The 13,548-nt window shown below is 45.1% G+C and overlaps 1 protein-coding gene across 1 annotated transcript; it reads left to right on the forward strand.

The window, feature by feature from the left end:
- Positions 1-9,423: 9,423 nt before the first annotated feature.
- Positions 9,424-10,048, forward strand: NUPR1 (nuclear protein, transcriptional regulator, 1). The gene is made up of 2 exons (XM_006877034.1): positions 9,424-9,535; positions 9,912-10,048. Exons 1-2 carry the CDS (start codon positions 9,424-9,426, stop codon positions 10,046-10,048), a joined length of 249 nt encoding a protein of 82 aa, XP_006877096.1.
- Positions 10,049-13,548: the final 3,500 nt, after the last annotated feature.

The following is a 13,548-nucleotide window of genomic DNA, read 5'->3' on the forward strand; positions in this document are numbered from 1 at the left end:
TCTGGGACCATCCCCTGAGCCTGCTTGGTCGGGTATTCTGTGTTGTTGTTGGCGGAGCTCTCTGCTATTCATCCACCCGATCCGCCATCTTGTTTGTTCTCCCAGTCTGTAGTCATTTTAGCCAGAGTGAGGTTTGCTTTATTTGATTTTGCAAAATCAGGCGCCCAACTCAGTAGACACTGGCCCTAATGGTTCTAAGGGTCTTAATGACTATATTATTTAAAATTCCTAATCCTAGAATATTTTACCCCTCCCCCTCATTCATCCTGCTTACATATCCCTGGGGGTGAATCAACAACCTATGTCTGGTCTACTCTAGCAATCTCGTGCACCCTTTATTCCTGAAGATGGACCCGTTTGAGAATTTCTCACATAGGGAGAATTTTTGGTTTTAACTTTTTGTTGTGAATTGAATGGAGTTTTACATAGGGAGATTTTTAACTACAAATCTGACCAAATACCCGACACTCTTTGCTTGGACAACAAAGAAGCCAGTCTGACAAAGAAAGCCAGGCTTTTCTGCTTTCCCCTTAAGTCTGATCCCAAAACATCAATCCAAATCCCTTATTCAAGGTCTCGAGGCTATGGAGGAGGAAGTTATGTAACAGAATTTCATAGAAGTCCTTGTCTTAGTTCTCTAGTGTTGCTATAACAGAAATACCACAAGTGGACGGCTGTAACAAACAAATTTATTCTTTCCCGGTTTAGGAGACTAGCATTCCAAATTCAGAGCACCAGTTCTACAAGAAGACTTTGTCTCTCTGTCACCTCTGGGGAAGGTCCTTGTCTCCTTTCAACACCTGTGGGCCAACATTCCTTGGAGATCTCCATGTGTCTTGGCCTCAATCTTCCCCTAGGTCTTGGAGGTTCTCCACACAGGGGCCCCAGGTCCAAAGGACACACTTTTTCTTGGTGATTCTGAGGTTCCTTCTCTCTGCTTGCTTGTTTGTTTCATTTCTTTTATATCTCAAAGGTGGTGATTGCTGTGAAGTTGGTTCTGACTCATAGTGACCCTGTATAGGATTTCCAAGGCTATAAATCTTAACAGGAGCAGAAACCCTCATTTTTCTCCTGAGGAATACCTGGTAGTTTCAAACTGCTGACCTAGACGGTAACAGCCCGACTCCTAACCACCACACTATCAGAGCGCCTTAGATCTCAAAGGAGATTGACTCAAGAGACCACCTAAATCCTGTGGATTGAATCCTGCCTCATTAACATAGAGGTCAGGATTTACAATGCTGAGGATAATGTCATCAGATCACGTAAAGGAGGACAATGACATAATGCTGAGAATCATGGCCTAACCAAGTTGACACATATTTTGAGGGACACTGTTCAACACAGAACAGTCTCTGTTCCACGGTAGTAGAAGATGCTCACACCTCCCTTCTTTGGTGCTTTCCCCCGTTCAGAACTCTTTTTGCATGGGGGTTTAGGCATCTTCTGTGTAAACCTGTCTCTCAGCTTGTCCTCTGTTCATCCCCTCCCGTCACCCATGTGAACAAAACAAAAGGCTTGCCCTTAAGACTTGCCCTTCCTTAGCAGATGGCAAAAGCAGTGTGTGTGTATGTGGGAGTTTGTACATATTCACAATTGGATGTTTTAGGCCCCCAGTGTATACACAAGGAAAGCCTTATCATGACCAGAAGGGGGCATAGTGTGCCTGGAACCTAAGGGAAAGAAAGGATAAAAGAAATGAACTGTTAGAAATGGCTTTTTTTTTCCTTTTACTTATGAGATAGGTATGTTGTTGTTAAGTGCCATCGAGTCGGTTCCGACCCATAGCGACCCTGAACAGGGTTTCCGAGGCTGTAAATCTTTACGGGAGCAGAAAGCCTCATCTTTCTCCCGCGGAGCAGCTGGTAGTTTCGAACTGCCGACCTTGCGGTTCGCAGCCCAATTCGTAACCACTACGCTACCAGAGCGTATACATTGTGAAAAAGCCAAATATCCCAGGTATCTAGAACCTATAGTGGAGAAAGTACAAGTGTTCCAGAATCCCAGTTCAGGATGTATCTGCTGAGGAAACTTCGGGCCATTAGTTAAGGTTTGTGTTAACTTGGCTGGATCTGGTTTCTCAGTGGTTAGCAGTTAAGACGTTGTTGTTGTTAGGTGCCATCCAGTCGGTACCAACTTATAGCAAGCTACCTTATGCACAGCAGAATGAAACACTGCCCAATCCTGGGCCAACCTCACTACTGTTGCCACGCTTGAGTCCATCGATGCCACTTTGCCAATCCATCTCGTTGGGGGTCTTCCTCTTTTTCTCTGACCCTCCACTTTACCAAACATGATATCCTCTACAGCGACTGGTCCCTCCTGACAATATGTCCGAAGTAGGAGAGAAGAAGTTTGGCCATCCTGGCCTCCAAGGAGCACTCTGGCTACACTTCTTCCAAAACGGATCTATTGGTTCTTTTGGCAGCCCATGGCACTTTGAATATTTGCCTCCAGCATCATAACTCAAAAGCATCAATTCTTCTACAGGCTTCCTTATTCACTGTCCAGCTTTCGCATGCAGATGAGGTTATAGTAATCCCCTAATATAATGTATTTTTGCATATGAGTAATTGATAGTCTGTTCTATAATCTGCCCCTGGCCTTGTTTGAATGATGATAGGGAGCTTTTCCATCACCTGTTTCCGCAGATGTAGTCAATTTGATTTCTACTGAAGTTGTCAAGGACTTCATTCATGGATCAACTATCAACACTCAAGGAAGCAGCAGTCAAGAAATCAAACAATGTATTGCATTAGGCAAATCTGCTGATGAAGAGCAAAGATGTCAGCTTGAAGACTAAGATGTGCCTGACCCAAGTCATGGTATTTTCAATAACCTCAGAGAAAAAGAGGAAGACCCCCAGCAAGATGGATTGACAAAGTGGCAGCATCAGTGGGCTCAAGCGTGGCAACAATTGTAAGGTTGGCCCAGGAAAGGGCAGTGTTTCCTTCTGCTGTGCAGAAGGTCAGTATGAGTAGGTACTGGATGGCACCTAACAACAACAATCATGTAATCACCCCCCCTATGTGATCACCTCTGATCTAATGCTGATTATCCTCAGTGTTGTTAATCCTCACTTCTATGATGTTAATGAGGCCAGATACAATCTAGAGCATGAGGTTGTATTTTGAGCCAATCTCTTGAGATATAAAAGGGATTATTAAACAGGCAAGCTGAGTTCAGAGGGAACTACTACCACCAAGAGAAGGAGCTCTGGTAGCGTAGTGGTTACTAATCGGGTTGCTAACCTCAGGGTCAGCAGTTTGAAACTACCAGCTGTTCGATGGGAAAAAGATGAGGCTTTCTGCTCCTGGAAAGATTTACAGCCTCAGAAACCCTGTGCAGGGCCGCTATGAGTCGGAACCAACTACACAGCACAGAACAACAACAACAACTACCACCAAGAAGGAAAAGCCAGGAGCTGCGTGAGTCCTTTGGTCCATGGGTCCCTGTATTATGAAGAGGATCCCCAAGGACTGCTGGGCTTACAGATGCTGAAAGGATACAAGGCCCTTTCCCCAGAGCCCGTGCTCTTAATTCAGACTTCTGTCCTCCGAAACTGTAAGAATTAATTTGTTTGTTAAGCCATCTACTGTGGTATTTCTGATACAGCAGTACTAGATAACTTAGACAACGTCCCACGTCACTTTTTTTTTTTCTTTTTTCTCCTTCCCCAAATTAAACTCTTTGTTCTTGACAACTTTGTTTGGAGGATCTAACAGGAGCACAGCTACTCGTTTACCCTTGACCAAAGCACAGTCCTCCTCTGTGAGAGAGGGTTGTCCTCTTCAGCTGAGCATGCAACTCAGGGGACACACAAAAGCAGTCAAGGAAGAAGGGGACACCAGCCTAGCCAGCCAGATCAGCCAAATTAACCCAGGGGTCAATGGGGTGATGGATGTATTCACTACATTGCCCGCACATTTTTCTTATAAAACTAGAGTTACTGAACCCATGATGCTCCATGACCCGTGTTTTGCATCCAACAATGTATTCTGAATCTAGAGAGATAGAGCTTACTCATTTTAATAGCAACAGAGTCCACTTTTCTGGAAGGGTGCTGGTCACTCACCTACTACAGGACACTTAGGTTGTTTACTGGTTGTAATCACTATAGACAAAGCAGCAGTACTTACCTCTGCACTCACCCCTGTGAGTATGTCTGTGGGAGAAAATTCTGGAAGTGGAACTGCAACATTAAGGAGTATTTACATTTAAAATTATCAGCAATACTGCCAAACTGCCCATCAAAAGACTGCATCCATTTATATTCAAGGTGACACCTCACAGCCAAGACGAATTGAGCTGACAGGTTGACGGTCTCTCTGCACTGGGCTGGAGGTCATATTGACTCATCTTGTTTCACTTCTTTTAGGCTTCCTGGCACAAAGTCAGCTACTGACCCACCTCACATGCACACTGCTTTCAGCCTCAGAAGCTTCTATCCGGTGAGTCATTGACATCTACAAATCCTTTAGGCCACCCAGCCTTTCCTGAGTTGGATAGCTTACCTCCTGGAGTTGGGGAAGTCTTGCTGTCTTCCTGAATATAGTTCTGTTCAAGCTTCACTGCCTCTTGGAAGTCTCTTCGGATCCTCCCCCCTCTACTTGCAGGTTGGATTAGGTACCTCCCTGGAAGCACCCCTAACTCCCATGTGTACTTCGATCTGATCACTGGGTTGTAACTGGTGTGTCGGGCAATCTCCTGCAGTGTCAGGAAGGTACAGTCATAGCAGAAAGAAAATAAACTCCCTCATGGCTGATTGTACACACCCTGGAGGTAATACAATAATAAAACACACCACACCGCTGGACTTTCCCACCGAGTCACTTGGGGCCCTACAGTATCCATGTAGGATATTGTTGTTAAATGTCGTCAAGTCAATTCTGACTCATAGTGACCCTGTATAGGGTTTTAGAGGAGCGGCTGGTAAGCTTGAACCACCAACCTTGCAGTTTAAACCAACTTTGCAGTCCAGAGTATTAATCCACAGTACCACACCAGGACTCACATAGGATTGTTGTTGTTGTGAAGTGCTGTCGAGTCGATTCCAACCCATAGTGACCCTGTATAGGGTTTCCAAGGAGCAGCTGGTGAACTTGAAGCACTGACCTTGCAGTTCAAACAACTTTGCAGTCTGACGCATTAGACCACAGCACCACACCAGAACTCCATGTAGGACAAGTTCCCAGAAATTCTTTTTCTCTCTCTGTTCACTCCTCCAGATCCAGAGTCTAGGCTCCCTGCTTCCAGCTCCTGCAAGGTCAAGGTTAGAGAGAACTTCTTCTCACAGTGTCTTCTTGGTCCTCTGTTCAAAATCAAAGATGTCACTTTGAGAACTAGTGTCCACCTGGCTTAAGTCGTGGTATTTTCAATCACCTTATATGCATTCAAAAGTAAAATAATGAATAAGGAAGCTAGATGAATTGATGCCTTTGAATTGTGGTACTGGTAAAGAATATTGTTTACACCATGGGCTATCAGATGAACAAACCAGTCTGTCTTAGAATTACATTCAGAATGCTCCTTAGAAGTGAGAATGATGAGACTTCATCTAATGTACTTTGGACATGTTATCAGAATGGACCAGTAAAGTGGAGGGTCTAGGAAAGGGAGGAAGCCCCTCAATGAGATGGCTTGAGAACAGTGGCTGAGAAACTGGGCTCAAGCAGAGGGGTGATTGTGAGAATGGTGCGGGACTGGGCTTTCATTCTGTTGTACGTTTTGTTGTTGTACATGGGGTCTCTGTATTGGATCCCAACTTGACAGCACCCATCAACAACAACAAAGAGAAACGAAATCTTGGCGTGGGCCACAACATGGATGAACCTTGAAAACACCATGCTTAGTGACGAGTCGTTCGCTAAAGGATAGATACTGTATGATTTCACTTACATGAAATATAAGCAAATATATAGAAACTGAATGCTAGTAATAGTTACCAGTGTTGGGAGGGAAGGGGAAATGTTTTTTTTTGTTGTTGTTGGGGCGGAGCACTGAGTTGAAGTTGATGGTGGAAATGTTTTGAATAAGATTAGTGATAATGGTGGCACACAACATGAGACATTAATAAATATCATTGACTTGTAAATGTCACAGTGGGGTTGTGGGTATTTTGGTGTGTGTTTGCACTGCAATTTAAGAAAAAATAAAAAAGATGAAGAAAAGAATAACTAGAGGGAGGGTGAGGTACGTGTGGTGTTTTAGATGTTGTTTAGTGCTTTTGAGTCAGTTCCTATATGGGGTTTTTGAGGAGCAGCTGATGGGTTTGAACTGTCAACCTTGCGGTTAGCAATCCAAGGCTTATCCTGGGGTTATGTATTTATATTGTAAGGTCCTCCTCCCTCGTCCCTCAGCTTCCAGATGCGGCAGGCCTGACTGGTGCTTCCACACAGACTGCCAAACCTGGGCCAGTGTTTGGCCAGCTGTGCTGACTTAGGAGGCGCCCTGGAATTGAGGTCAGATGGTCCCTGGAGAGGACGCCTTCAGCACTCATCGGCTGCATGATAATGAGTCAGTCATTCGCTGAGCCTCAGTTTTCCTTCTTTGAGAAATGGAGAAACTACTAGTAGTCACCACATTCCTGGCTCTAGACTAAGCCCTCTCCCACGTTGAGCACTATTGTTATCCTCCTTTTGTTGTTGTTGTTAACCTGTCCAATGGGTTTCAACCCACAGCAACCTTGTATAGGGTTTCCAAGGAACGACTGGTGAGCTTGAACCCCCAACCTTGTGGTTCAAGCCAACTTTCAAGTCCAGCGCATTAACCCAAAGCGCCCGCCACACCAGGGCTCCATCCTCCCTTTGTTGTTGTTATGTGCCGTGGAGTCGTACTCATAGTGACCCTGTACAGGATTTCTGAGGCTGTAAATCTTTATGGGAGCAGAAAGCCTCATCTTTCTCCCGCGGAACAACTGGAAGTTTCGAACTGCTAGCGGTGAGATTAGCAGCCGGGTTCGTAACCACTATGCTCTCAGCTGCTCCTCAGAAACCCTGTACTGCACCACTGAGTTGGAACCAATTCGATGGCACATAACAACAACTGAACACCACGTGTGTGGCTCTGGACTAAGTCCTTTCACACCTTGAGCACTATTGTTATCCACCTTTTCCAGATGAAGAAACTGATTTAGAAGTGAGCCCAGATCTCCCTGTGAGAAACTGGTGAGGTCTATTGGAAAGAAGGAAATGGGAATGACCTTTTCCTCAGCAGGGCCAGTACCGCCCTCTAGGGGACATCTTGGGAATCTGTGGGGTGTTTTTGAAAAGGGCAGGACAGTCCCACAAGTGAAGTGTGTTGTCCCACGACCTACATGCTATTTGACTGCCCTGCTAGATATATATGAAGGTAAAACACTTATAATTTTCTGAACCTTACCTCGTTCTGTATCAGGTTGGAGGGAATCAGTTTGTGACTACACTCAGTGACGAAGCCCACCTATTTGCAAGAAAACTGTATTTTCTCATTTTTTCTACCTAACTGGCCTTATCCAAATTCAAATCAAGGTTATTTCCCTCTTTCTCTTGGATCTGACCTGTTGTTAATATCACAACCTTGTTTTATTCAAGTACCCTCCTATCTTCACTTCATGTTCTGGTTGTTAACTCACAAACCACCTAAAGCTGGGAAACAAAAGCGAAATTTAACTCTGGTTCAGGCAGGGCAGGAGCTCAGGTAGTGTGCTGCTGGTTGTTAAGCAAAGGACAAGACCGGGTTGTTACAGGGCCTGGGAAAAGGATGATGTTTAGGTATTACTGAGATGGAGCACAGTACTCAAAGCAAAGTAAGGGTGTGAGCAGAGAACTGACTTCTGGCCCAGCCTGAGAAGGTCCTGTTTTATTTTGGAACCACAGAATTAAAAATAATAATAATAAAGTAAAAATGCAGAGCTGACTCTAGATTAAAGTGACACCAGCAACTGGAAAGATGAGGTAGAAACCTTGAGGGGCCATCAGCTTTTGTTAATGGAGGAAGGTTAGTCAGCAGAGGGTGACCATGGGTGCTTGACGGGGAGATCGTAATCAATGTCACTGAGTTGTACATGTAGAAACTGATGAATTGGTGTATGTTTTGCTGTGTACATTCTGAACAACAACGTTTTTGTTTTTGTTTTTTTAAATCGGACATCAAAATCAAGCAACATAAAATAAAGATGATATGTTGTATCTGCCTAGCTCTCCACCCTGTCTAGCAGGAACTGGGTGGTCCATGTGCAAACCTCAGGAAAATATGAGTGAGCAACTTTGGTCTTTCTGGGCCCACATGACCCACATGGTTCAGATCCTGCAGGCAAGAGTCAAATATTCCATTTCCACTTGCTTCTTATTGGAACGTCTTCCTTAAATTCATACTTACTAGGTACAAACACATCTGTTCACTACACTACTTCTCCTCCTTCAGTAGATCCATGTTTTGAATAAGCCTATTCTTTTATTATAACTTTGTTTCCTTTTATGTCTCCTTTACATTAGGGCTCTAAGTTGTGTTGAAATTAGGTGACTAATGCCTTATGTAATATTTATGCTATCCAAGACAGTGTTACGAGTGCCTTTCCATGTGTTACTTCATTTGATCCTCACACTAACTCTTACATGGTTAGTACAATTATTGTCCTCATTATGTTTATCCGCACTTTACAAAGGAGAACTCTAAGGCACAGAAAGGTTCATCCAGGAGGTAATGGGGCAAGGGTTTGAACCAAGAGCAGCTGACTACAAAATCTACATGTTTACCTATTCTGATAGCCGCCTTTCAGGGGAAGGGATTACCTAGGCACCCCATTTCAGACTATCAAGAGGATTTTCTAAGATATTTCTTCATTTTAAATGAGGGCTGAGGACCGCTGCCTGTAGTAGGTACGGAGTAAATGGTAGTGAAGTTGAACTAAGAAGGTGAATCCCCTCCCCCTTCCTCCTTCTCCAAATTCTGCCATCAACGCCCAGAATCTGAGCCAGAACTGGGGGGAGTGCTGATCTGTGTGGCCATAACCCCAGGCTCAGGAGGGGTACAGAGTCAGTCGGCTGTGGGACAGGAAGCAGTTCGTCCAGGTGAGACCATCCCGTCCCCAGGGACTGTCTGTGCCCAGGCTCAGCCTCTTTCCTCCTCTCTGAAGGGCGGGGATCACCTCTGTGGAAAATACCCAGCTGGGTGACCCTGCTGAGAGGAGAGGTGAGGATTCACAGGACCCAACTCTTCTCCTCTCTCGTGACTGGTGTTTACTGGGCCCAGTTCTGGGAAAGGGCCAGATTGCATCAGCCTGGGCCTGAGGGACTGGAGCCAGACTGTGGGCTGGGAGGAGACGTGGCCTTATAAATTGGGGCAAGTGAACTGGGAGGGGAGAGGTGCCTGGTGAGGAAAGCAGACACAAGCAAAGCTTAGAAGAAGACAGTGAAGAGAGACAGCAAGAGTAAGCCAGACATGATGGCTGCCCTTCCACCAGCAGCCAGCCCCTCCTGGGAGCCCTTAGTACAAGAAGATGAGGACGCTAGCCTGGATGAATATGACCTCTACAGCCTGACCCCCTCCTACCTGGGTAAGACCTGAACTCTGCTGTTTCCCTTCCAATTCCCAGCCTCTGACCTTCACTGACTCAGGACCCTTCCCTGGACTGCTCCCCACAGCTCACCCTTTTCCAGACAACCTATTCCCGGGGCCCCTCAGGTCAGTCTGTGGCCCCTAAGTACCCCCCTCTCTGATCTCGCATCGTACTCAGCATCATACTTACAGATCCTCTAGGGTCTTTCAGTTCACAACCCCTGTGACTGCCTCAGAGGTACAGGGTGGCAAGCCTCATTCTCCCTACTCCAATTCAAGCTCTTTCCACCCCGAAGCCTCTTACCTCCCTTTCCCAAACCATCTTTGTTCATTTCTCAGCCCACCTCCCCTCTGACTGTGGGCTTGGATTCCAGGAGGAAGAGGACGGAAAGGCCGTACCAAGAGAGAAGCTGCTGCTAACACCAACCGCCCCAACCCTGGCGGACATGAAAGAAAGCTGGTGACCAAGCTCCAGAATGCAGAGCACAATAAAAGAGGGCCAAAGCCCTGAGACAGAGCAGGAGGTGAGGAGTCAGGCTGCCTCGGCCACTAAAGGAGTTCCCTCTGCCTCCAGGGATGATGAGTGGGTGTAGGTGTGGATGGGTGGTTTGTAGAGTGAGCAGGAGGGGTCCCAAGAATTCCTTTGTTGTCTCAACATAAAATGTCCTACCAGCCAGAGCAAAAGGAAAAGTATGGAACGGTTTCAGTTAGAGGGAAATTTGGTCTACAGAGAGGGAAACTGGCCCAGAAAGGTTCAAACCCGGGTCTCTGTCTCCTTTCCTTCCCGGAGATGAGGCCAGATCATGGATACCACACCACAACAATGGCGACAGGACCTTGAGGAATGAGGACCTGGGAGAGGGTCCAGGCCTGCTCCTTCCACTCCCTGCTCCCAGGACTTGCCCTACCTGACTGAGGCCTCCAGCTACCAAGGAAGCATCCCCAGCTCCCAGCAAAAGGGCCAGATGGAGAGCACGCTATGGAAGGGCAGAATTAGGAAGGTTCCTCCCGACCACTGTCCCCTCCCCACCCCCATCATAAAAAAAAAAAAAAAAAAACCCTGAAGAAAACAGGCGACAGTGACAATAAAGAGACAAAGTTAAGCAGATGCAACTTATCTGTGTTTTTGCGCTCTTTGTGGGAGTGTTTGGGCAAGTTTCTGCCTGCATGTGTCTGTGTTTGCATGAACAGATGAAAGTGGTTGCTTGTGTGCATGTATTTGGGGGTGTCACTGATTTTTGTAAAGGTCTACTGGATTGCAAGTTTGGTTTGAAGCTCAAGGTCAGCGGTTCAAATTCACCATCCACTCCTTGGAAACCCTATACAGGGTAGCTATAAGTCAGAACCAACTCAATGGCACTTAACAACACCTGCTGTGAAGGAGCGCTGGTAACGGATTGTGAGCTGGACTGCTAACTGCAAGTCAGTAGTTCGAATCTACTAGTTGTACCATGGAAGAAAGAAGAGACTTTCTGCTCCCAAAATATTTACAGCCTCAGAAATCCTATACAGGGTCACTATGAGTCGGAACCAACTTCACAACCACTACCAGCACTGATTTTGATATGCTTGTGTTTCGGTGCATATGGTTCTATGGTCCCTTATTGGATACATGAGAATTGCTTCTATTTCTTTGCAATGTTGTCCAAGAAACAACCTCCCCACCCCCAGCCTCCACCCAAGAGAAAAATCTTGTTGATTATTGTATAGTGCCACCTTTTGAAAGGAATATTATTTATTGGTGTCGTGCACAAGATGAAGAAAATGAAGATTAAAAATATTAAGAGACTTACTCAGACTCATATTCAGGGTTTTTTTAAATTGTCCTTAGGTGCAAGGTGTGTTTCTTTTCCAAGAGGGCTGCTAGGACAGGATTCTGGGAGATCAGCAAGGGGAAAAGTTTCTCACGTGGTGTTAGTCTCAGGATCAGCATTTGAGGAAGATTATGGGGCAAATGGGAGCACAGTACCTCCATATGGCAAGCAAGAACTGGACAGCAAGCCACAAGGTTCACACTTCGAGCGCTCCAGCTGCTGCACAGGAGAAAGATAAAGCTTTCTGCTCTTGCAAAGATTTAAAACAAAGAAAACCCTGTATAGGTTTGCTATGACTTGGAACCAATTTGACTGCACTTAACAACAACATGGGGCAAAAACTGGTGTTTGTTGTTGTTAAGCGCCATCAAGTCAGTTCCAAAAGCAGCTGGTGGGTTTGAACTGCTGACCTTGTGGTTCGCAGTTCAGTGCCACATCAGGAGTCAAGGTAGGAGTTAAAAGAATACACAAGAAAGGCTTCAAGAAGTTTGTAGAAAAAATAAAATTAAAAGAATGAAATTTTTCCATGAACTTTTTGAAGCCCCTTCATAATGGCTGAGATATCAGTTCAGGCTGTTATGAAGACTCATTGAAAACAGAATTATTGTTGATAAGTTCTATCAAGTCAGTTCCAAATCACAGCAACTCAGTTTACAAGGGTGAGTCAAAAATTTTCTGCACTCCAGCTATATTAAAACTTCTGTTGGCTGCACCGTCTTAGCAGTGCTTTCTATTCAAGGTCACTGCTGTGCAGGTGTGAACATGGACATCTGAAAACAAAATTTAGACTGATACTCAAAGGAATATAAAAGTTTCTTTTAAAAAATCTTTACTGGTGACGAGATATAGATTCATCACTACAAGCCTGAGAGTAAATGGCATAGTATGGGATGGAAACATCCTCAATTGCCAGCCAAAAAAAGTTCCAAAGTCAACCATCAGCTAGAAAATTTATGCTTACAGTCTTCTGGGATTCTCAAGGGCCAATATTGGAACACTGTCAGGAAAAGGTCTTCTGGGATTCTCAAGAGCCAATATTGGAACACTATCAGGAAAAGGTCTTCTGGGATTCTCAAGGGCCAATACTGGAACACTATCAGGAAAAAGGTTCAACAATCAACAGTGAGATGCTCACAGAAGAGCTGAAGCCTAACCTTTGGATTAAAGGCAGAGGACTGCTATCCTAGGGCGTTGTGGTCTTGCTTGACAATGTACATCCACACACCTCTGCCCACACTGCTGGCATTCTGCAAAAACTTCACTCTGAGGTGTCAAAGCACCCTCTCTATAGTTCTGATCTTGCTCCTTTGAACTTTCTCCTGTTTGGTCCCCTAAAAGCAACCCTTTGAGGATGAAAATTCACCTCCAATGAAGAAGTCAGTGCAGTGGTACATTCATGGCTTGCAGCTCAGCCTAAAGCATTTTTTAATAAGGGGATACAAAAGCTTGTTGACAGATGGACAAAGTGTGTTGAAAAACAAGGAGACGATGTTGAAAAATGACGTATTTACCTTTTCTACAAACTGATTGAAATAAATTCTGTGGCCAGAGTAAAGACATTTTTTTACTCACCCTTGTCAACAAAATGATAAGCTGCTCAGTCCTATGCCATCCTCACAATCATTCCTATGCTTGAGACCATTGTTGCAGCCATTGTGCCAAGTCATGTCATTTAGAATCTTCCTCCCTTTTGTTGACCCTCTACTTTACCAAGCATGATGTCCTTCTCTAGGGATTTATGTCTCCAGATAACATGTCCAAGGTATGTGAGATGAAGTCTTGTCATCCTCCCTTCTAAAGAACACTCTAGCTTCTCAGTTTGAGTTATACCGCAAATGGAGGTTCCAGAAGCTTTGCTCCATCCACTTCATTAAGGTTAACTCCACTTTGAGGAGGAAGTTCTTCCCCAGTTCTGTTCTGAGAGCCTTCCAACCCAAACGTTTCATCTTCTGATACTTTATCAGTCAATATTCCATTGCTCCATTGAAACCTGTCCACCATGGGTGACCCATCTGGTATTTAAAATACCTGTGCCATAGTTCCCAGCATTATAACAACACACAAGCCACTAGAGTATGACAAATTGACAATTGAGTAGTAAACAAAGCAGGATGTTGTTGTTGTTAGGTGCCATCTTATGCACAGCAGAACAAAACACTCCCCGGTCCTGGGCCAACCTCACTATTGTTGCGATGCT

The sequence above is a fragment of the Chrysochloris asiatica genome, unplaced genomic scaffold (genome assembly GCF_000296735.1).
Source record: "Chrysochloris asiatica unplaced genomic scaffold, ChrAsi1.0 scaffold00440, whole genome shotgun sequence".
Taxonomy (NCBI): Eukaryota; Metazoa; Chordata; class Mammalia; order Afrosoricida; family Chrysochloridae; genus Chrysochloris; species Chrysochloris asiatica.

Bases quoted from the DNA above. Each gene is read 5' to 3' on its own strand.
- NUPR1 (XM_006877034.1), top strand. From the start codon at position 9,424: ATGGCTGCCCTTCCACCAGCAGCCAGCCCCTCCTGGGAGCCCTTAGTA. The intron at 9,536-9,911 runs GTAAGACCTGAA...CTTGGATTCCAG, and splicing joins CCTGACCCCCTCCTACCTGG to GAGGAAGAGGACGGAAAGGC.